The sequence below is a fragment of the Corylus avellana genome, chromosome 1 (assembly GCF_965113065.1).
Source record: "Corylus avellana chromosome 1, dhCorAvel1.hap1.2, whole genome shotgun sequence".
Taxonomy (NCBI): domain Eukaryota; kingdom Viridiplantae; phylum Streptophyta; class Magnoliopsida; order Fagales; family Betulaceae; genus Corylus; species Corylus avellana.
In genome coordinates, this window is record NC_142490.1 from 38980844 (window position 1) to 39005060 (window position 24217).

General features: G+C 35.1%; 3 protein-coding genes across 5 annotated transcripts; all 3 read left to right on the forward strand.

Annotated features, from left to right (window-relative positions):
* MEE18 (maternal effect embryo arrest 18) lies at positions 1–12496 on the forward strand. Of its 3 annotated transcripts, none has more exons than XM_059583771.2 (15): positions 1–46; positions 823–1081; positions 1177–1293; positions 1415–1547; positions 3007–3103; positions 3696–3739; positions 4569–4725; positions 6054–6125; positions 6643–6726; positions 7147–7248; positions 9392–9439; positions 10063–10192; positions 11370–11479; positions 12020–12223; positions 12348–12496. In XM_059583771.2, the coding sequence occupies exons 2-14, from the start codon at positions 904–906 to the stop codon at positions 12176–12178; spliced, it is 1431 nt and encodes a 476-aa protein (XP_059439754.1). In that variant the 5' UTR covers positions 1–46; positions 823–903; the 3' UTR covers positions 12179–12223; positions 12348–12496. The 3 variants fall into 3 exon arrangements, with proteins under 3 accessions (XP_059439754.1, XP_059439756.1, XP_059439757.1); XM_059583773.2 differs by having other exon boundaries at positions 10063–10188; positions 11387–11479; XM_059583774.2 differs by lacking the exon at positions 12348–12496 and having other exon boundaries at positions 10063–10188; positions 12020–12110.
* Positions 12497–15943: 3447 nt separating this feature from the next.
* LOC132172300 (senescence-specific cysteine protease SAG39-like) lies at positions 15944–17538 on the forward strand. The gene is made up of 2 exons (XM_059583775.2): positions 15944–16373; positions 16949–17538. The coding sequence occupies exons 1-2, from the start codon at positions 15944–15946 to the stop codon at positions 17536–17538; spliced, it is 1020 nt and encodes a 339-aa protein (XP_059439758.2).
* A 4756-nt stretch (positions 17539–22294) lies between these two features.
* Positions 22295–23423, forward strand: LOC132169653 (senescence-specific cysteine protease SAG39-like). Its single transcript, XM_059580653.2, has 2 exons — positions 22295–22736; positions 22846–23423. Exons 1-2 carry the CDS (start codon positions 22295–22297, stop codon positions 23421–23423), a joined length of 1020 nt encoding a protein of 339 aa, XP_059436636.2.
* The last annotated feature ends 794 nt before the right edge of the window (positions 23424–24217 follow it).

A 24217-nucleotide genomic window follows, 5' to 3' on the forward strand; every position in this document is an offset into this window, starting at 1 on the left:
ATTGTGTCTTCAAAGTTCAAACCATTTCCAACTTCATTTCCAAAAGGTAAGATTTTGTTGGATAATTAGATAATTGTAGATAAATGAATATATGGGTTGGAAATTTCTATGGAAGAAAAGGCTGTGTGGATTCCTCAAATAGCATTTGCGTTTCACATGCTTTTTTAATAGCATTAATAAAAAATATATGTGCGTAGAGACTGATTTACAAAAAATTTCTCCGACCTAATTTAAAAAAAATTTATGTCCAAAGTAAATCAGGTGATAGCATCTTAACTAGAAACTCTACATCTAATAAATAATTTGGTTTCTCTTGGTAACGGTTTTGAAGATAATTCTATTTTTTTTTTCTCGAAATAAAAAATATTTTTCTCGAAATTATTAATAAACAATTTAAAAACAAAAAGACATTATAAAAAACAAAATACTTTTCAAATATGAACCCATAAAAAAAAAACTTTTCACCTTTATATTCCATATTTGTTATGCGAAATCCTAATTTTGGTTTAAATTTGTACTTTTTTTTTTAATTTTTTTTTTTTATTTTTAAATAAGCACCTCTTAACCTGCCTATCGAAATTGCAGATTTTTTTTATTTTTTTATTTTAAATTAAGTGCTTTTTAAATCTCAATGTCAAATGCCTTACGTTTTACAATATTTTTAAAAAATATAAATTATTCTTACGAAATTATTATCCTAAACGCACCCTAAGTCACCTCATAATACTTTTTTAAACAAACAAATAAAAAACACCCTTTAAAAGACATCGGCAAGCGGTTTATTTTTTGTTTTTTCTGTTTTGTTTTTGTTGCCATTTGAAGGACCTTGAAAGCAGAGTGAGTGGAGTGGGTCATTCGGGGAAGCTTCCCCCAACGATTTAGGGCCTGTGGAGACGCGGGAATATGGCGGACAGTTTGTTGGGTCCCTCTTTCCTTTCGTGTAAAACACTCTGCCCTCTTTCCCATTTCCCCTACTACAGACCTCACATGGCTGCGCTTCGCTCCTCACCCACCCACCAACATTGTTGCCGTTGCGCCTCAAACTTAAACCCTAACCAGCCCTCATTACTCGTCTTCTCAGGTACGCCAACAATGAAAACTCTAAGAGTAATAACTACGATGAGTTTGTTTGGTGAAATTGAAATGTGATAACAACTTTGCGTGTCTAATTTGCAGGTGGGACTGCGTTTAATGGTGTGGTGGAAGAGCTAAAGAGTTTCACGACTCGGGTTGCGCATGTTCTCCCTGTTTCCGATGACGGAGGAAGTACTGCAGAGATTGTTCGTGTCCTCGGTAAGTCTTCTAATCACTTGCAAACCTAGTCCTTTGTCGATAATAGAAGAAACATCGAAAATAACAAGTTTTGGATTGTGTAAAGGATGTGTGGAGGTTGATTGGTTTGGTAATGCTTTAGGTGGTCCGGCTGTTGGAGACATACGGTCGAGGTGTTTGAGGTTGTCTGATCAAAGTACTGCTGAGTCGCTTGCTGTCCGAAGATTGCTGGGTCATCGTTTACCGCTTGATGCACAACAAGCCAAATCAGAATGGTAGAAATCCTTCTGGATGATTAGCTTATTATGTACATGTTGCATTTTGTATGTAGCGCCAAGCATTCTAGTATTCCATGTTTGGACTGCATTGGACGAAGAAATTCGTTGTCCTCATGTCAATGGAACTTAGTAACGTAAAAATGAACTTTGAAATGCGATAAGACAACTATAATTGTGTTGTATATTTTTCACTTAGAGTATGTTTGAGATTGTGTTTGAGGATTAGAGCTTTTAAGTCAAAAAACGCTTTTTGGCCGAAGTTAAATATTTAAGCTTTTGCCAAAAGTGTGTTTTGACAGTTTTTAGAGTAAAAAAGTTAAAGAAGTACTTTTAGAATTTTTTACCAAATAGGCCAGCTTTTGGTTTGGCATAGCTTTTTAGGTATTAAAAGTACTTTTTACCCTTCATAACGCAATCCCAAACTTGCTCTTAGTGACGAATCCCTGCTAAATTGTACCTTATTACTCTCTCTCTCTCTCTCTCTTTCTCACTTCTCTAAATCTCTTTAACCATGTTTCTTTATTTATAATGCTCAGTGTTCCTCATAAACCATAAATGTAATTGCATTGCAGTTTAGATGATACTGTAACACCCTAATCTCAAATTGAGAAGATCAGTAACCCACATAGAAAGTGAGTGGTTTATAAGAAATGTTCATGGGTGTTAAATCTCACATTATTTATTACTAGGTGAAACTAGACTTTATAAGCGATTTTAATGAAGTTACAAATTGACTAGACATTTTGGGGTGATAGAGTAGATGTGGCTAACACTTTTTTCTTAGTCATTACAAATAGTATCAAAGTCAGATAGTAACGCCATATGGTACTTGAGATGCTCACATAGAGAGTGAGCAATTTATAAGAAATGCTCATGCGTGCTAAGTCTTACATTGTTTACTTAGTAGGTGAAGCTGAACTTTATAAGTTATTTTAGAGAAGCTCCAAATTGACTAGTCATTTTAGAGTTATAGCAAAGATGTGGCTAACGCTTTTTTTTTTGGTCATTACATATACACTTTTAATTAAGAAAATAATTAAAAGAAGTGTGATATTACATAATGCATTATGTATGTGAGCTTTTCATAGTGCATATATTTACATGTTTATTCTAAAGTAAAGCATTGAAGTTGGCGAAAGCTACTAATTGACATATAATTTCGTTATCTTTTGTTTTATATACTTTGGTTATTAGTAATATTTTGATTGTGGAATGTGCGCTTTCAACTCTTGGTATATATTCTTTGTTACTTATAAAGAAATTATATTTTGATAGTGTACAAGTTAAATCCATACTTTCTCTTTTTTCATTTTTACAATGAAGTTAGTCCATTGTCTACTTTTTACTTGTGCCATTTAATTAATATTATGTATTCTGAGTTGATCTCATTTACTTGCTAGGTGTTACTCAATATTATGTATATTGAGTATGGTATGCTGAGTTAAGTATTTGACAGGTATAATATCGTCGAAGGAGAACATTTTCTATGGAATGGTGTGTCGAAACCCTACAGGGAGACAATTCGAGCTTTCTTGGCTTACTTTCAGAATCAGGTGAATAATCTGACATATGCTTGATTGCCAGTAAATAAATTTGTTGCCAATTCACCTTTAAACAATTTAGTCAAAGAGACGTATGCTCATGCTCTAATATTTCCTTTTCTAACCCAATTTTTTGGACTTCTTTTGCTTCCAGTTATTGTTACTTGTTTATTGGACTTGATTAGTTTTTTTTTTTTTTTTCCTTATTGTTTATTATATCACATTATGTAGTACGGGTACACTTAAATACTTCTAGGTAACTATAGGAGAAGTGGAGGATATTCACACAAGATGTGTTGTATTTGGAAGTGAATTACTTAACAAAATATGATAATTTATGCTAAGGTTCAAGTTAAACCATTCATACCTTCATATAAATAAAACTTATAATTTTTTATTTATTTTTTATTTTTTTATTTTTTTATGAAATATTGCTTGCATAGTTCTTTCTTTAGCCCCTCATGACTGCTTTTTATTTATTTATTTATTTTATGGTTTTCATGTGTCAGTTATCACTTCTTCCCATTTTTGACTGCTCTTTTAACTTCTCAATGTGATGCTTGGCATGAAAAATTTGATAATTTTTCCGGAATTTCAAACACAGATTCTCCGGCGGTCTGATGAATCATTTTGTTTCAGGAATGGCAGGTACTTTATTTCTATTTGAGTTCCAATTTTTTGTCACATAAGTAATGCCTTTTCCTTTATGAAATTTTGATGGCTATCTTCTTGATAAAGGGTAATACATGTAAGTGAAATGCCTATTTTCCATTAGAATCATAAATTTTTTCAAGTAATGACTATAAGGGAAGGGGGTGTGGAAGATAACAATATTAGTCTTTGAACAAAGTTTTTCTCAATTCTTCCAACCCAGTCTTTTAAATTGACATGTGTCCAAAATGTATATGATTTTGACATTCATTTTTAAAAATACTTGTGAGAATCATGTGCTCAATTAAAAATGCATGTGAGAAACACTAGTTCAAATCTTTCCTTCCCCCTCCCCTTGGGGCGAAAAAATTACTTATAAAAAAAAAATGCACGTGAGAAACACATACAGTTTGGATACATGTTAGTTTAATAGGCTGTGTTGTAGGAAATACTTTCAACGCAATTTGAAGGAAAACTTTTATCTTAGTATTTCCAACCATCAAATTAACCCCCTCCCCTGGTAACCAAAAAGAAAATAGATGTGAAATTTATTTTGAGTGTATAGACTATTAGTGTGGTTGTGAATTGTGATCATGCATCCCTAAAACACTTAATTGAATGATCTTTTGTTTTTGCTGCTGAATTGCTATCAGCTAGTCCTATTTTAAGATTAAGAAATGCGACTAGCTTCTACTACTAGTGCTTGGACTTGCCTCTAGAGAGGGCTGTACTAGTTTAAAATTATTGCATCATAGTTAATTCTGATGTTTGTTCAATTTTTTCTCTGATATTATCATTACTTAACCAAGTCTCATAATTTTTGCAGCATTGGGAATTTCTTCTTTGCAGGAGCACGCATATTTTTTCAGTCTTTAGATGCTGCAATATTTTTGTTTTCACGTGTTTCAGATATTCCTTCAGAAAGTATGGTCCTCCCAGTGATATCAACAAATGACAGGCTTACATTAGGATGTGAATTATGGGTATGATGATTATTGATCCACATTTTAATTTGTATGGGTATACCATAAGTGCTTATTTTTTGTAATTGCGTATTGGTTCACCATTTACATGTGTATCTGCTAGTATATACAAGACGCCTTATTGTCAGTTCATCCATGGAAGACAAAGTGTTAATTTGTAGGTATCTAGCTCCATCATATCTTACCTATAAAAGGTGGACAAGTATGGTAATAGAGTCATGCAAACTAAGTTCGTTTCTGTTCTTGGAGAAAATTCTATTTCTTGTTTATTTTGAGGAATGGTTTTATATTCCATGTTTCAGATTTACTCTAAAAGTTTTTATTGTTTCTATGTGCATTCTAGGACTGTGATATGTGTTGCTTAGTTTGTATTGCATGTGTAATTGATATATGGTACATTTTCATTTATTGTGCTTTTTGTTAGCCGAATTTTGTTTCTGATGCATTTGTAATCTTTGACAAGAGGACCCAAATAGCATACAGTCAGATTGTTTGAGGATATCTTAAGTCTGGGTAACTAAGGTTGATCATAATTTCCCAATCGTATTGGGATCAGACTCTCTTGAGTTATAGCAAATGATAAAAACATTATTGAACCTGCTATTTTATAAATTAAAACAAATCTGTGATTCTTGCGGTAGACCTAATACTTTGTTTGGAATATATATAAATAAAGCTATTTTTCTTTCTTCTATATTCTGATTTTCCCCCTCTTACCTTGGAAATACTGATTTATTTAGAGGTTATGAATTGGCATGATCTTGTTAATGTATTTGAATCCTTACATTTACAAGTGCCTCATGTAGTTATTAGAATATTGATTAAGTGATTCATTTCACCATTTTCTATCAGTTTAAGATTTTGGAATAAATAATATTTTATTATGGTAGCAAAGTAAGTGGTCCAGAGTTTGAACCTTGATCCTATTTTACCTTGAAAAATTTCACACGTTAAGCCCGACTTGTGGAATGAAAATTTCGGTCCACATGTGAGGAAGAGTATTAGAATATTTAATTAAGTGATCAAGTCACAATTTTTATGATTTTTAAGTTTTTAGAATAAGTGGTATTTTATCAGTTTCTGAATTTTGTCTCCTAGATTCAATTTTTTCCCGGAAATGCTTGTGTTAACTTGTGGGACATTTTTACTTAGCAATCAATAGCTGTATGGAAATGATTAACTTTTGTACTCTGGTATTTTAGCTCAGTTAACGGACCAAATGATGCAACTATAGTTTGCAGAAATGATGCTGGTTTTAGATAAGCAATATCCCAGTTTTTGCACTATAATATCTTCTGCTAATTCTCTCGCATTCAATTTACTGTCAGGATGGGACTATAATTCGAGGTCAGAATGAAATTTCTCATCCAAGTCATGGATACATGGAACCTATAAATAAGGTATGCTGCTATTGTTTCATCATAGGAAGTCAAATTTTATATTATTGTTGAGTTATGTTAATGGTATGATTCATCCATGGAGGATTTTCCAGACGAGGGTTATCAAAAGCGTTTGGGCAGTAGTTAAACACTTATGTTGGTGGGAACAGTTGCAATGGCTGTGAGGAGAGTGGTGTTAGTGGTGGTGATATTGGTGTGGTATGTATTGGTGTCATTTGCAATGGTAATGGTCAGGGTGGTGTTACTGGTGGTGATAGTTCTCCTTCCTTGTCTAACTTTATGCTTAGGTGGTGTTTCCTTGGAGTCTTTTGATGAATGTTGCTTATCTAAAGGGCCAAAAAAAAAAAAAAAAGGTGTTGGGACCAAGGATGAGTTCTAAAGAATTATGATGTTGATTGAGTTTTGGCACTGTGCTGATAATTTTCTGGTTTAGTTATAGTACACAAGGATTTTCATTTTTTGTTAATTATTTTGCACAAAGTTTCTTATTTATTCAACTGCCTAATTCTCATTATAGGGAAGATCTTCAGTTCCAGCGCTTCCTTCAAGAATAAAGAGGGTGTTCTACATGTCAAGTGAGGGCAGTAATTTGCTGCATGAGGTGATCCTAGGTTTCATTGTTGTGTCTTATGTAGTATTAGAGATGGTTTTGTCGCAAGAACTCAATCCTGTATCTTAATATTTAACCCTGTATAGGTCCAATGGTGTGTGGATAAAATGGCAATATTCTTCCTTCCATAAACAAGGGGTAGAGGGTGAGGTCATGGCTTCAGTCCCATATTGATGTGTGGTTGTATTTTCCTAAAAAAGCTTTTTCATTTGTGTCCTGCATTAAAAAAACTATAAAAAAAAAAAACGAAAGAAAAAGGAATGCATAGAAAAGAGCAGCGTTTTGGCAACGGTGCCATTAAATGATTCATCCCTTTGCTAATTGCCTGAAACGTGCCTGTTATTGGTTGTAATATGTGCACTAATTCCTGATATCTTGACCATTTGATAATTCAATTCTTTTATTGACTAGGTCTTCCCTGCAGCAAACCCAGCTGTCCTGGACCAGTTGAGTAGCGTGGACTGTATTGTTTATGCTATGGGATCTCTCTTCACTTCCAATTGTCCATCATTGGTAACATTCTTGACCATTTGCTAGCATTTTGCTTATGCTATGGCACTCTGATGATTTTACTACCATATGTGAGATAAATTATGAGAGATAATGATGATTAATACTTTGGACTACCTTATTACCATTTGCTAGCATATGCTAAGATAAACTAATGTGGGCGGCCATATGGACTGTATTGCTTACTCCATGAGATACCTCTTTACTTTGCAGAAGGCTAATTTGTCTATAGTCATCTTGTTTCATGCAACATTAATATTTATAGGGGTGTGCACTAACTTGATCAGTTGGACTTCGCCGGATTCCAACAATTGATCCGACAGTCAGTCATTGAAAATTGGCCACCAAACTGCACTGATTGGTGGTTGGAATTTGAACTGTGCCTCATCAACTGCTGTTGGAGTAGAGTGATTCAACTAATTGGTTGGGTCGGGTTTTGGGTTTTGTCTGATTTGTTTGGGCCCATTATGTCAGTGGCCGTCTTGCCCAATTCAGGTTTTATGAACCTTCTAGTTCTGCCCTTGGGTCCTTACATTTTGGCATGTTTGGCCTATTTTGGGTTTCTTTAGAATCTGGTTCTGCTCGTTTTTGGCCCATCCTACCAAATGTCATCTCTTCTACAACCCCATCCCATGGCCCTGAAAATTCTTAGGCATCATCCCTGACAACTCAAATCAAAGTCACCTGACACCCACACCCCCATAAACCCATGACTTTCCCATTGTGATTGTTTCATAGTGGCACCCAATCATTGGCTATTACCCACTAATCCGAATCACGCCAGCCCGAAATTCCCAAATATGCTCACCTCTCTCAAAAACATTATCAAATAATACTAAATGATACTTCCATCTCCCAAAACACCAAGACCAGCAACAAACAAAGCCTATCGACCCAGAATATTAGAGCGACCTAGAAATTTTAGAAGAAAATTGAAGATCTGAACAAAGTCGATCATCCTAGAACAGCAGACAACCATGCAATTTAGAAGAAAAAGGAAGATATGAAAGCATACTAAATAGTGGCGGCAATAGATCCAACTATGGCAGGTCTCCTTGTAACAGTGATCCACTGCACCCGACCTCACCCTATTTGCACCAAACAAGACTATCAACACGATGACCACCAACGCTACCATGGCCTTCTCTGTTTCCCCATTTCTCTCCAACCTCCCAAACCCAACTCCAAACCTTAACACTAACTTACAGAGGAAACCAAAGAGAGAGATCTAGGATCGACATCGAGTGATGAGAAGAAAAAGTAGGAGATCTGGGGAAGGTAAAATGGTTAAATGAGTTTTAAAATTTGGTTTTTAATGAATATTGACTGGGTCGGGTTTCATCAGACTACATAGCACAACATTGATGATTGACCCAACGAGTGTTGGTTTCTCAACATTTGGAACCACACTGACCCAGTAGTTTTGAGTTGTCAGTTTTATTCATATATTCTATCACAGCAAGTTGGCATACACGAATGAATAAGAAAACTGTTGTTTTGACCTTAAACACTTATCTGGTGTATTTACGAATATGAACAGGATTGAGCTACCTTTTATTGCTTAATTAGTGGTTCAAAAGGTTTCGGAAAATATGATTTTAGGGCTTGGACAGTGGTTTAGGGCTTGTAGTTGAATTATAGTTTGAAAAAGGCTAATATAAATTTGCTGAGAAGCTGCTGGAAATTAATAATTGTGCTGAAGAAATTTATTGGCTGAAGCTATGTTAGGAAGATGATTTATAGAAAGTTGTAATATTAAAGGAACCAGTTCTTCTGGTGATATGGCTGGAGAACACAGTAGAGCAGAAAAATGGCAATTAGATAAAGAAGAAGAAAAGAGGGAAGATGGCATAAATTAGTGGAGGAGAGTAGGCTTCAGAACTTTTCTTTGAAGATTTCTGCTTTTTTGAAATATTTTCCTTTTTTATTGGCCCAAGTGAAACAACACATCAAAATAAGTACGCTAGCTTGTTTACCAATTCTATCTCTTGAATCTGATTTATGAACTTGTCCAAATCTTGAAGTTCATTCACCTAAGTTTTTCTTTCTCGTGTCCAGCTTGTTATCAGCAGTTAATTTGTGAATTTTGTTAAGCAACATCAGAAACTTAACTTTTTATATTTTCTGATTGATCATGCATTTCTAGGTATTACTAGGCATTGGAGAGATTATTTCTTCAAGGTCCTGCCGCAAGGTATCTTTCCATCACCTATCAAGTTATTTGATACATGTGACTATCTAGTACAAGTTATATGGTTTATTGCTCATTCTTATTCATGGAATATGCCAATGCCTTTTTGTAACATCCCTGGCCCATGTTAGGAAGATGAATAACTCACATAGGGCAAGGTATCTTTCCATCACGCTATCAAGTTATTTGATACATGTGACTATCTAGTACAAGTTATATGGTTTATTGCTCATTCTTCTTATTCATGGGATATGCCAATGCCTTTTTGTAACATCCCTGGCCCATGTTAGGGAGATGAATAACTCACAGAGTAGGTGGATTATAAAATAGTTCATGGATGTTAAATTCCACATTAATCCCTTACTAGGTGAGACTGGGCTTTATAAGCAATTCTAGGGAGCTTCAATTGCAACTTAACTAGTCATTTTAGAGTGATAATGTAAATGCGGATAGCGTTTTCCCTGAAAAATTACACCTTTAGAATGGCTAGGTTGGTTGAATTTAGTATCTCTTGCTTGGCAATTTGGAATATATATATAATGTGATATTTTAGACATGGACGTCGACATTCCATGTTTTGCAATGTTCAGCATGTGTTGTACTTATTTAATTCATTTGGATATCAGGTTCTTTTGTTAAATGGTACACATGATCGAGAAACTAGTGATTTCTCAGCATCTTGCTTCGTAACTGCAATTACAGATGCTCTGAATCGAACATATGGAGATGCTCAGAATTGTCTAAAAAACCTTGTACGTGAGTAGATACAGTAATTCTTTGAAGTAAATTTTGCTGAGTGACTTGGTGTGGTGTAGCGTGATAATCAAGTGTTCTGTTTAAATTCAATAATCGTAATCAGAAGTAACTTGCATTCTATTAACTTTTGATTGTGTCATAAGAAAGCAAGTTTAATTTATAATTAGTACATGGTATATAATTGCTGTCACCTTAATTCTCAAGATCAGCAGCTTGTTGATGAATATGGAGATGCTTGTTGTAGAAGTTAGTTAAAAGTTGCCCTGTAAAATGAATGCCATAGACAGTGGGTTTAGACTTGTAACTTGCAAAGTTTTTCAATTATTAGGTTGAATGACTTTAGAGTAACTTGAAAACTGCTCCCTCCTTTCAGACTGAAGCTGAATGATAAATCACTGTAGTCATTGGAAATGCCATTCTTATAATAAAGTTCATATGTCGTTCAAAAAAATAAAAAAATAAAAAAATAAAAAATAAAGTTCATATGATTCTGGTATCCTTGAACACTTGACACAAACAGCCAACTACCAGGGGTGACCTTTATTTATCTTCCCTCTTTCTTCTCTCCTCAGTAATTCAAGTAATCACTATACTCTTTCTCTTTCTCTCTGTCTCTCTGTCTCTCTGTCTCTCTCTAAGCCTAACACCTAACCAACCCATCCCCCACTCCTTACACCTGACCCAAGCCCAGGGGCTAGTGAGCGTAATTATCTAACCTCTCCTCTTTAGACTCCATTAGACTTGCCTTCTCTGCAGTTATCTTACCTTCCTCTCTATACTGCATGCCTAAAGGTGATTTTAGCTTGTAGTTGGGGTTTCTGAAAATTGAGCTGCACTCCTCTGGACAGAGTCTAACCTCCTCTGAGAGATGTCAGTGTCTCTGCCATGTCCTCTTGTTGGCGTTCTTTTTGTCCTTTTTACCACATTGGTGATCCATAGGTCTGATGAATGGTTTCTTTCTATCCCCAAGCCCCTCCACTCCCCAAATTGCTGAATAGTGAGATTTTCATTATAGAAGTATCAACTCACCCTTTACAGCAACAACGGGCTTTTTGAAATTTATCTTTATGATAGGGACTGTACTATATAGGTAAAGAAAAAAATCTTCCTTGGTTAACTAGAATGAAGGAAATGTTGAGATCAGAGGAAACATGTCGTTTATTAACTTTATTTGAAGTTTATGTTTCTGTGCAGCCAAGCCAGTACATTAATACACTTTTGGTCCCCAAAGATGGTGAAATTCCTGTTGATGTTCAATGCTTGGCTGCTCAAGGAATCATTGATGTGGTATGTACGCCTCTTACCATTTGTTTTGACTAGTATGCTAGAAAAAAGTGCTAAAGAAAACATCCTTACAGGAAATATCATTTATGAAGTTCCATATTCCATTTTAAAATCAAGCATTACTCATTTGAAAATTCCAGGATGAGACATTAATGTTTTGTTCAGAGTTACTACGGTGAGGCACTGAGGGCATGTCCCTGAAAATTTTCTTTAAACTAGCCCTAGACTGCTGAAGTTCCCCAATGAGGCTGATTTAGCACCTCTGATCAAAATGCTAGTTTTGAATATTTCTGGTGCCAGAAGAATTGCCTGATGAGGCCGAAATTTAACAGCTGGAACTTGAAAGTCAACCGGGCAGGATTTCTTATGGTGTTATTAATTTTAAGCGCTCTGTATTCGGAAGAATTTTAGTATTGCCTCAATAAGGATTAGTAGTCTAAGCAGAAAACTATGTTTAATCATTTTACATGTAGTTACTTGACTTAACGATGACAATCTGCTTCATTTGTGGACCTAGATTCTAAAACAAATTGAGTTTTGCAGATATTTGTTGATTCTATACATGATCCAAAAGTGGGTGTAATATTTGACCCCAAGTCCCTAATACAAGCTCTAGCCGATGCGGTTGGCAAACATTTGAGTGCAAATGTTACTGAGCTTGACCATTCAAATGATGGTCAGGGGCAAGCGTTATTGCTTTGATGTGGATATTGAAGCCTTTCTGCTTGTAGGTCCATTGTTCCTGAGGTAAAAGTTACAGAAATTCAATCATTTTTCTCAGTCCATAGTTGTATCATATTCTACTTACTTCCCATGAATGTGCTGCATTTCCTATTCTTACTGTTAATTTGAAATTATTTTCTGATTACAGGTGAATATTATGTAACAATACTGGTAGCTCAATTTGATTTACATTTTTGCAACTTTATGCTCATCACAGTATCAGAGACAGGCTATACCTTACAGGCCAATCTTCAAATGCTGTAGAATGCTTGGTATATAAGTTTGTTGCTGTAGTTAGATTGCGTTCATAAGTGCTCGACTTTTCCCCTTTCTTTTTTTAATTATTTTATTTATTATTTATTTTTTAGTAGATGCCATTTAAAACAAGCCATGTTATCTGGTGCAAAATGGGTGTGAAGAGTAGCCCTACTTATTTTAATACAAACTATTAAATTTGAACCGCAAATGACTAGTGAACCAGTTGCTATGCATTAAAAAAGAATAAAAAAATTATGAAATTGGTTTGTGTGGGTTGACATAATAACAGATAAATGCTCATAGCTCTAGAATTTGACATTGGAAGTGGCCGGACCACCTCCAAGAGCTATGAGAGGGATTTGGCTGCCTCCATAATTGGCTAGAAGGGATAGTCGTACCATCTTTTCAAGTACGATAGTTCAACAACTTCCAAAATCGATTATGAGGATGGACAAGTCTGCCAAGAGTTTTGAAAATGGTTTGACCACCTCTAAAATTGGCCGAATGGGATGTTTAAACTACTCGTAAGAGTGATTTGTTTCCTTGAGATTAATCAATGGAGACGGTTTGGTCACCTTCAAAATTGGTTGGAGGGGACAGTTGAACCACATCAAAGAGCAATGGGGCTAGTCCAACCACCCTCGAACCAAGTTTTTTATTTTTATTTTTTTATTTTAGGGGTAAAATAGTATTTCACAAGGAATTTGTTGAAAAAATAGCTGAAATTTGTATGAAGGGATCATTTTGTTACGTAGCCAATCCATACTATAGAGATTTGTAAGCTGTTGGGAAATTTTACTATTCCCACTTTGCAGAAATATCGTGAATGCAAAAATAGAAAGAAACACAAGCAATCATAAACACAAGATTTATGTGGTTCCCTCAATGTGAGGTACATCCATTGAGTTGCATAGATTTCACTATACTTGGGGAGGAAAAATTACAAGGAAGCTTATCTCACTCTTTTTACAAGAGATGTCTCTCTCTAAAGTTGGAATGGTGTTTGCTATCACTCACTTGATGCTCTAGCTCTCTAGGAATGCTTTTTCACAAATGAGCTATCATTCCTTTTATAGGCAAGCTCCACCAATGAGCCTCTCAACTACTCATGTGCAATTAAGATGCATAGCTCTCAACCATGAACCTCTCAAACTACAGAGAAGGATTTTCAAAATGGAGGGAATTCATTTAGTTGTTTTAAGATGACATTTTTGTCTCAAAAAAATAAAATAACAAAATTGCCCCCCTAAAAGCAACTAACCAGTTCCGCTCCATTTCAAATGGAGAGGATCCAGGTCCCTCAACTACCCATGTGCATTTAAGATATCCAACTCTCAACCATGACCCTCTCAATTACTCATGTGCAATTAAGATGCCCAACTCTCGACCATGACCCTCTCAACTGTAGGACCCAGACTCCACATAGCCTAACATAAGCTTATTTTAAACCACAAAGATTTATTTGTTATAAGGTTAAACCATTGAGACTAATTTAACAATTTTCTTAAAAAAAAAAAAAAAAAAAACCTGCCAATCTATACACGCCAGTTTACTCGGAAGGAAAAGTTGCATTGAGCTCCATTAAGGTTTCGTGAAATTATACCATGTTCTCCTCTTATTTTACACGTTATTTAGTATTTACCTCCCTTTTATTAAAAAAAAATATTATACGTTGATCACCGAAATATTTTTTTGCCACAAATTAATTAACTAGGATTTTTTATATATATAAAAATATAATTACTTTTGTTTGATGCGAAGGCACCGTTAAAAAAAGCATTGGGTGCTTAATTATAAAAAAATATAATTACTATTGGTGATTTTAAAAATCACACCATAGGTGGGAGAACACTAGAAGAACACTTAGTATTTCCTTATTTAAAAAGAGTTTACTACTGCCAACTAGTTGAGCTATTCTACCTTATTTTCTTACGAATCCTTTGTTCCTTAGCTTGTCCAGTTTTGGTAAATTATTTGCTTTATTTTCTTAGAATTAAACTCAAATTTTGATGCATTTTGCTTCAAGTGATCAGGGAGTACATTACATAATAATATATATTTTTTGATTAATTTCAAATAGTTAGAAAAATAGAAATCAAGTATCCAATAACAAATTTTTGGGGGAAAAGGGTTTTTTTTTTCCTAGGTTTTTCATGCCTAAATCATTAAAAAAAAATATTAATTTTTAGGACCTTGAGGGTGATTACTATACAATTATTTCCTAATTAAGAGAAGTTACTGTCTAACATTTTTTTAATTTTTTCCTAATTGTTACTGTCTAATTTGAAACAACAAGAAAATGCAGTATTATCATTTCCGGAAATCTGGAGCTAAGTTATTAATGTTGTTACTACTTTACCAACACGAGACATTTAGCAGGATAAGGCCAGGATCTTTAACAATGTTACATCTAATTATGTAAATAATGTCACATCATTTAATTTCTTTAATAGTGTATCAACATATTTATCATACTAAATACTACAACATTAAATCTTAATCATGAAATGAATAAACCAAGAGCATCCTAATATGCATTAACCCCAATTGGATCAAGATCTTCTACAATTTCTCTAAAATTAATTGTAGATTATCAAATTACTTAATTTAGGCCATTTTTAAGCATCAAAACACTTGGAACAATGTTATCTATTAAAAATGTGGCAGTACTTATCGAGCTAACCAAAAGAAGAAAAAAAAATCTTCCAAAAAAGCTTCATTTTCATTTTTGTAGAGACGCTTCTTCTTCATAAAATCAAAAGACAATTTTTGGCTCAAAGCTTTTTGCAACATAGAGAGTAAGAACCTGATGAAAATATACTCAAGTTTCAATTATAACATACCATATTTTTAATATATGACATTTTTCAAGGGTTTCGATGCCTAAAATTAACCAAAATTACGTAATTTGAAAATCTACTATTTCTTTAAAACCAAGAGGATCCTAATATGCATTAGCAATATTCCTAGTGAAAGACAGATTTTTAGGTAGATCAACAGTGGCCAATATCCTAGGCTGTTGTTGTATGGCAGCCACAATGTAGCATTAAGACCAGGGACAACTTTTTACCATGTGGAAGATACATTCTGTCCAATATTTGCTTTCCATGGAATCCTAGTATCAGAATCTCTTCACAATGTGAAGACTCTGTAAGATTTGTTGAAACAGTCCAAATTCCTAGGCAACTTTTACGGGCAGTAGTGTTAGTAGGAGAAACAAGAGATGCTGTTAATCACCTCAAAAGTCAAACATATGATCAATGATTGTAGCAATGATTGTAGGTTTGACCATTATTCCTTCCACATCTTTCATCTCCAAAGCTTACTATTTGGGGATTCTGCGTTGAAGCAGAAACATCAGGAATCTTCTATATATACCCCTTTCTTCTTGAATGATTGTAGTGTGACTGAATCCCTTTTTGTGTTCTAAAATCTCATCAGAAACGTACAACTATCAATTAAACAGGTTGGAAAAAGAATTAATTAATGGCTTTGACAGCTGCAAGAGCATTTATCTTCCTGGTGCTGCTGGCGATACGGGCTTGCCAAGCCACCAGCCGAACGTTGCATGAAGCCTCCATGTCAGAGAGACATGAAAAATGGATGGCTTATTATGGCCGAGCTTACAAGAACAATGCAGAGAAGGAAATGCGTTTGAAGCTTTTCAAGCAAAATGTGGACTTCATTGAGTCTTTCAACAGTGCTGGGAATCGGCCGTATAAGCTGCGGATCAATGAGTTTGCAGATCAAACTAATGAAGAATTCCGGGCCTCTCGCAATGGATATAAGAGGTCCTCCTATTCTAGGCCATCTGCAATGACACCATTCAGGTATGAGAACATGACTGGAGTGCCAGCTAGAGTTGATTGGAGACAGTATGGAGCTGTTACTCCTGTTAAGGACCAGGGCGAATGTGGTAAGGCAAAGATACTCCATATCCTTATAATATTGTATAGATTGGTATCAGAGCAAAAAATTCTCCACTTTTGTCTTGTTTTATCTGCTAATCAGTTGACTGATGTGTTCATGATCACAAAAGCACATCCACTTAAACATTTTCGTATCTTGTGTACACTACCACCTTGAGTTTGAGGGATGTTTGTTGTTCTTATTGTATACAATAATGATGAATAATATGGAAATGAAAAGAAAAAGCTAGAGAAAATCGAGACACAGATTTACGTGGTTCGATAATGTGCCTATTTTCACAGGAAAGTACAACTATATTTCACTATTCTTTGATTTAGGGTTACAACATAATATACTTATAGGAAAATCTTAATTGTACGGATGTATTTTGAAAAACCCCAAAATACCCCGTACCGTACTTCTGCGCTTCGACAACTAGTCAACCATACTAATAGTTCAGTGCCTGAGAGAATATGAGCCACTTATTCTAACATTTAAAATTTGATTATATATGTAATATTCTTCTCATTCCTCAAGCTTCTATTCTCTAGTTATTTTAACAATGAGCATGAATATTTGTAGGATGCTGTTGGGCATTTTCAGCGGTTGCAGCCATCGAAGGAATCACCCAAATCCAAAAGAAAAAGTTGGTATCTCTTTCCGAGCAAGAATTAGTTGATTGTGACACCAGCGGGGAAGACCTGGGCTGTGAAGGTGGTCTAATGGACAATGCCTTCAAATTTATCATCCACAACAAAGGCCTTACAACTGAAGACAAGTATCCCTACAAGGGATCAGACGGAAATTGCAGCAAGAGCGAGACAGCATCCTCTGCGGCCAAGATCACAGGATATGAAGATGTGACTGCCAATAGCGAGAATGCACTGAAAATGGCGGTCGCCAACCAGCCGGTTTCTGTTGCCATTGATGCCGGCGGCTATCCCTTCCAGTTTTACTCCAAGGGGGTCTTCACAGGAGATTGTGGAAAAGATTTGGACCACGGCGTCACTGCAGTTGGTTATGGGAAATCAGATGGGAAGAAGTATTGGTTGGTGAAGAATTCATGGGGGACCAGTTGGGGCGAAGATGGATACATAAGAATGGAAAGAGATGTTGATGCTAAGGAAGGTCTATGTGGCATCGCCATGGAATCTTCCTTTCCCACTGCTTGAGTTGTAGAGTCGAAGGGTGAATAAACCATTTATCTTTCATTTAATTTCGCTGCATGAGCATGTTTTGCTATTTCTCCATGTTTATGTAAGTGGGATGTCATGTAAATGCTTGCACATCGGTTAGTACTTGTGCAACGCTTTCTTTTCCTTTCGTTGGTCGGGAGTAGGGTTGTAATCGAGCCGATTATTAAATGTTCAAGTTTTGTTCGTTAGGTTTTATTTCGAACACATGCAAGCCGAATTGGATAATTTGTTCGAGCTTTGATTCATTTATTTTTTGAGCAAACTCCAACTTATTCATGAGTTGCTCAGTTAATTTAATTATTAATTCCTTATATAAAGTACATCAATGATGAGTATGTATATAAATTCATTATGCACACACACATATTAATATCAAGACTCACAATAACAATAATTCAAGATATATCTATTATATTAAGAGGATAGTTTATCCTTAAGATGTTCTAATTACGTAACTAAAAGTAATGCTATAAAAATAATAAAAATGAAGTTACACGAGCTTATACGAGTATAGTTCGTTTAATAATTGAGACTAATTTTATGTTCACGATTGACTCATGTATTAAATATGAACTGAATTCAAGTTGATCGAGTTTCAAGCTAATGCAGTAATTCCATCTTCCATGTACGTAGTAATAGAATTGTGAAGAACACCAATGGGCATGCTATCTATGGCCTACAGGGAAGATGCCCAAGCTTTATGAAGATCTGACTTCTGAGGCCCAAAAAATGTCATGTTTTGATGATGTTTTCTGGAAAGCTTTCATTTGAAATTATATTGCATGGAATCTGCTTTGTACAGTAAATGACATGCGCTCATATAGGTTAGAAATTTCTCACTCTTTTTTGCATATTCTTGAGCAGGGCAACACAAATCTTTAATTTTAGTCTACGGTGCTTAAACCATGCATGTTTAATAGCTTTACCCTTCTTTCAAACTTGAGAAGATTCTTGTTATTAAAACAAAAGTATATATGGAAGCCAAATCCTTTATGGAAAGCTTCCATTTGAAATTATATTGCAGGGATGGAATCAGGAATTTTTATTGACAGGGGCCAAAGTATGAATTAAAAATATATTTAAATAGGGGACCAAGTAATTGATGGGAAATATATTAAAATTAAAGACTATATATATATATATATATATATATATATATATATATAAAATTAGTATTCATTCAATGTTAGAAAATATAAGCAAAATAAAAATTAATTATTTTTTAATATAATTCAATTTTTAATTTAATCCCTGAATGTAAAGTGTATTAAAACTTATCAGAGATAAACATCACACACAGTCACGCAACACAAATGTAAAGCGTATTAAAACTTAAATTTTTCTAACTGTTTTTTATCGTCCGGCCAAGACCAAACTTTGGATTGACTTTTTAATGAGTCGGGACCAAACTAATAATTTTTTGCCCAAATTCACATTTTAAAGAATAATTAATAATAAAAAATAATAATTCAAAACTGGGGGTGGGCCACTCCCGTCTGCATGTAGTCCCGTCTCTGCATGAAAGCCAGCCAGTTTCTATTCAACCTCGCTCAAGTATCATGTACGTACATGAGTAATGATCATATATATTGATGTCCATTTTGGGGTGTGGAGACCATTGACTTAGTCTTCGTTCAAATATATATTTTTACCTTCAATACACCAGTGACACTTGTTATCTTATGAATTGTCACGGGTTATTATTAATTACAATTAATTTTTACTAAATAATTGTAATTGAATTCTTGTAAATATTTTCGAATTTACTCAACTAATCCCATAAATAATTCTTATTTTGACATTTGATTGCTCTATGAAATATTCCATAGTTGATATAAATTCATTTAGACTGGCATTTTAGTACCTCATAATAAAATGTCCTGGTCAGGCCGGGCTTAGAATAGTTATTCCATTAAATCTATCTCAACTGAAAATTTCTTATCTTTATCATCTAGTCAAATGATTTAGATTATTTCTTGAGGATAGAGTTTCCACAACCCTACATGTAATCACCCAATACATCAAGTATGTTGACTCCTAAATAAATCAAAGTGACCTCAACTTTACATTTGAGACTGCAATACTCTTAGGATTTAAAATCAATGTCATAAGGAGTACTCTTGAAATTTCACATTATTCCCTTTGACAATGTTTAAATGAATGACAAATTTAGTGGTCCGTTCATCACATTTTATATGGAGAGCACTAAGCCCAGAGTCGAAAGGGGGAAACAGTTCTTGCAATTCATCATCTACCACTATTTTCATTGTGAATCACTCAAATGCTTAATTAACAATAGGCCTTCTCTTTTTAAGGTTCAAATTCACAAGTTGTTTAATTTTAAAAGCTTTACTTTGAGTTATCTTCCTCTCATAAAAACCCTCATATTTTTTTCAAAGATATGTATCTGTCTCTTGAGATTAGTGGTGAAAAGACGTTAAGGTTAGCGGTTATTGGCTAAAACCGCTAACCGTAACTGCCTAGGCAGTTAGTAAAATTCACTACCTGCCTCTACTAACCGGTAGTTAGCGTTTAGTAACTCTAATAACTGCTAATCTTTTTTTTTTAAAAAAAAAAAAAAAAAAAAAAATTTCAAATTGCACATTTTAAAATCACTATTTTAAAATCACACTTTTTGAAATTACAATCTCAAACGAACCATAGTCAAATACTGTGCGATTTAGGCAATTGTATCGATTGGACCAGGTAGTTGAACATGTTCAACGACATTAACTATTTTAGCTATTTAAGAGTAACTCCAAAAAATTGGCTAAAGGACTCATAATAGCTACATTTTAACCCTTTTTTTTTGTTTTGACGGATAAGCTCCAGAGTAATTAAAATGCACAAATTTTGCTACAGTGAATAGCACCATTTTAGCACACTAGGTGATTATTTTATTGTTTCTCAAAGATTACTTTTTATTGTTTAATTTTTCTCTCTCCCTCGGTCCCTCCCTCTCTCTCATTTGCTTCCCTTCTTTTCCATCACTTTGTCAACAAGACGAAGCCATGTGCCACGATAGTTTCTCACCATATATTCATTGCCAAATCAAGAGCTCCATCTACACAGAGTTGAGTCGAGGATTTTCTAAGCTCAGTGTTTTGTAAATATCCAGGGTTGGAAGCAAAGCTTTTATCACATAAAAATGTGCCAATACCCATGGTTCAACCTTCCTTTCGGCTGCTTGAGTGGAGTGGATTTGGTTGTGTGGAGGGAAAGAGAGAGTTGCAGAGGTAAGCCATGGGGGTTTGGGATGATGTTTGGTCTTGAAGCTTAATTTTAGGTATATGCCAAATGGGCATGAAGCTTCAGTAACAATTTTCTGCTAGTTTCCCTTTATCAAGAATGGGTGTTGAAGGAAAATTTCTTTTGGGATTAGTAGCTAAAAAGTTAATAGTTAAAATTTTTTTTTTTAAAAAAAAATTTATACTTTTTATTTAAATATTATTTTTGTAATCTTTCGTTTTCTTCCCCCACTCTCCTCTCTCGTCTCTCTCCAGACCAGCTCGTCTCTCTCTCTCTCTAGTTATAAAACTGATGAAAAATTGGCCTGAAACTTTCACGCGGCCATTGAGTGCTTCTAAAAGGGTGCTGCCCATGTGGTGGGATGCAGTTGGAAACATGGGAAATTGGGTTTTGAGGTTGTTGTTTTCGATTGATTGAGGAAAAGCTAGCAAAATTGACTTGTAGGTGTTGTTCATATTATCTATGGAGCTTCCTTCATAAAGTCTTTGTAAATTTGGCGTTCAATTTATACTGCTATTAGGAGAGCATTTGATTTTTCAAGGGCAGTCTCAGTTTACCCATTAATGGTTGCCATAGATCGTTTTCTGGGTTCCAACACACACAAAGATTGAACAAACCCTACAATCCAATAGAATCCCTTCCTGGCCTCTTTCTATCCTCCACACTTTCACCACTATTACTCTCTCTTCCTCGGTTGTGTCTAAAATGGAGAAAAAGTATAAGGTACTTTTTTTTTTTCTCCTTAAAATTTTTTTGTTCTTAGGAATTTGGGGGGCATGGTCTATACCAGTCCCCCCCTTCTTTCGTTCCTGTCTATTTAGCGTCTGTCGGAGACTAAAAAATGCTCATAGTAGTTAAATATAGTTATTATCACCAGTTTAGAGCATCTGCTAGAAATGCTCTTAGATAGTTACGCATTTATATGCATTTTGTATGCAAATTGGTCTTTATGAGTAAGTCCAGTTCATTTACTATCAAGGGTGGATATTTAATGGCTCAAAAAATTTGCCAAAGTAGTTAGGTAAACATTAGGGCATGGGTTCAAATTCTGCAATGAGAATCTCCATGCCTGATTAGTCTAAACCACATTCGTTCTCATTGATACCATGGTAGGGCAAGGTCAGGTTATAATTTAGTCAGACTTTAGGGAGCGCCTACGACTCCCTCGATTTCAGCCCCCGGCTTAGACCAAAATTTTAATCCTTACTTAGTTAAACAACGATGAAACACGCAAAACCATTTTTAGGTATATATGTTTTCTAATTATAAGCGATTGTCGAATTAAGATATTATCGTTATAGAATATTGAGGATGTCAAAATGATCTTATTCTGTTTTTGTTATTTTTGGCCTCCTTGGATAAGAACTCATGGTTTTGTCAAGGTCGTTGAGGATGTTTCTTTTCTTATATATATAGGAAAAATGGGTGCTTTCTTCCTCACAAATCATTAGCCAAGTAACCCTACTCGATCGATTTGTACACAATGGCTTTAGCAGTACTCGGGAAGACTTTTATAATTGCCGTGTTTACAATTTTGGGGAGCTGGACATCTCAAGCCGCGTCCCGAGCATTGCAAGAAGCGTCCATGGCTGAGAAATACTCGCAATGGCTGGCTCAATATAATCGCAATTATTTAGACGATACAGAGAAGGAAAGCCGCTTCGAGATATTCAAACAAAATGCAGAATTTATAGAGACAACCAACAGTGAAGGGAATCGCACGTACAAGTTAAGTCTCAACGAATTTGCAGACTTATCAGCTGAAGAATTCATTGCCTCTCGTAGTGGATTCAAGATGACCAATCTATCAAGGTCCACCGGAACCACATCGTTTACGCATGAAAGCCTCACTGATGTTATTCCAACGACTGTGGATTGGAGAGACCAGGGAGCTGTCACTGCGGTTAAGAACCAAGGACAATGCGGTAAGACCCTGAAAATTTCCGCACTTATTATTGTTCTTGTTAAATTACCACTTATCAAAAAACTTAAGCCATTTAATTTTTCTATCATGGTTGATTGGTATGCGTGCAGGATGTTGTTGGGCATTTTCAGCCGTGGCAGCGGTAGAGGGGATCACCCAGATCCAAACTGGCAATTTGATCTCCCTGTCTGAGCAGCAACTGTTGGACTGTTCAACAGTTTACAATCAAGGCTGCGATGGCGGTCTCATGAATTATGCCTTTGACTATATAATAAAAAACAATGGAATCACCCTTGAAACAAATTACCCATACGTGGCTACGCAAGGAATTTGTGACGCCGAGAAAACATCTCAAAGTGCTGCTGTGATTACTGGTTTTACTGATATACCTGGCATCAATGAGAAGGAATTATTGCAGCACGTGGCCCGCCAACCAATTTCAATTGGCATTGATGGTGGCGACAGAGCCTTTAATTTCTATTCTAGCGGAGTATTCAATGGAGAATGTGGGACGGTCATAAACCATGCTGTTACTGCAGTTGGGTTTGGAACCACCCCTGATGGCATCGATTATTGGTTAGTGAAGAACTCATGGGGCGAGAACTGGGGTGAGAGTGGGTACATGAGGATACAGAGAGACCTCGGGCTTTGTGGGTTTGCCACACTAGCTTCCTATCCAACTGCTTAGGTTGCCGATGTATAAATATAAGTAATGTATATTTACCTCTTTGAATATCCAATTTAATCATATAATTAATTATCCTCCCACTTGTGAAATTATATTTCATTAAGAATATGTATTTTAGTAGCTCAAAATAAAATGTCATGGTCAAGGACTTAAAATAATTATTACATTAAATCTATCTCAACTGGAAATTTATTTTCTCTTTAATCTAGTCAAATGATTTAGATTCTTTCTTGTGGATGGAGTTTCCGCAATTAACCCTACATGAGATCACCAAGGCATCGGGTATGTTGACTACATTGTATATGGAGAGCACTGAACCCAGAGTCGGAAGGGGGAAACAGTTCTTGCAACTCATCATCTAGCACTATTTTCATGGTGATCAACTGATTCACCAAGTCTTGAAAATCACTCATGCTTAATTAGCAATAGACCATTGACAAGTTGTTTAATTTTAAAAGCTTTATTTTGAGTTATCTTCCTCTCATAAAAACCCTCATATTTTTTTTTTTTGAAAGACTATAGGTATATACTTGTCTCTTGCAGATACATGATACAACACACAAAGGTTAATCCACTATCTGATACATATACCCAGTGGATTTATAGTGCATCTTTTCCCACTCTTTCTCATTTACATTGCTTGGCCTGACGCTATCACCCTCAATTGAGTCGTGTAAATCCTTACAATAAATTATGTCCTCCATCTTTGGCTTCCAAATTGAATAATTGGATGCCATAAGTTTAAATATCATAGCACCCAAAGTATTCTCCATTTAATCCACACAAGCAACTAC

What these genes read in the sequence shown, in the direction of transcription:
- MEE18 (XM_059583771.2), top strand. Translation starts at nt 904, where the DNA reads ATGGCGGACAGTTTGTTGGGTCCCTCTTTCCTTTCGTGTAAAACACTC. An exon ending in CTCATTACTCGTCTTCTCAG is followed by an intron (nt 1,082 to 1,176) that starts GTACGCCAACAA and finishes TCTAATTTGCAG; the next exon opens with GTGGGACTGCGTTTAATGGT. An exon ending in ACATGGAACCTATAAATAAG is followed by an intron (nt 6,126 to 6,642) that starts GTATGCTGCTAT and finishes TTCTCATTATAG; the next exon opens with GGAAGATCTTCAGTTCCAGC.
- LOC132172300 (XM_059583775.2), top strand. Translation starts at nt 15,944, where the DNA reads ATGGCTTTGACAGCTGCAAGAGCATTTATCTTCCTGGTGCTGCTGGCG. An exon ending in TAAGGACCAGGGCGAATGTG is followed by an intron (nt 16,374 to 16,948) that starts GTAAGGCAAAGA and finishes GAATATTTGTAG; the next exon opens with GATGCTGTTGGGCATTTTCA.
- LOC132169653 (XM_059580653.2), top strand. Translation starts at nt 22,295, where the DNA reads ATGGCTTTAGCAGTACTCGGGAAGACTTTTATAATTGCCGTGTTTACA. An exon ending in TAAGAACCAAGGACAATGCG is followed by an intron (nt 22,737 to 22,845) that starts GTAAGACCCTGA and finishes GTATGCGTGCAG; the next exon opens with GATGTTGTTGGGCATTTTCA.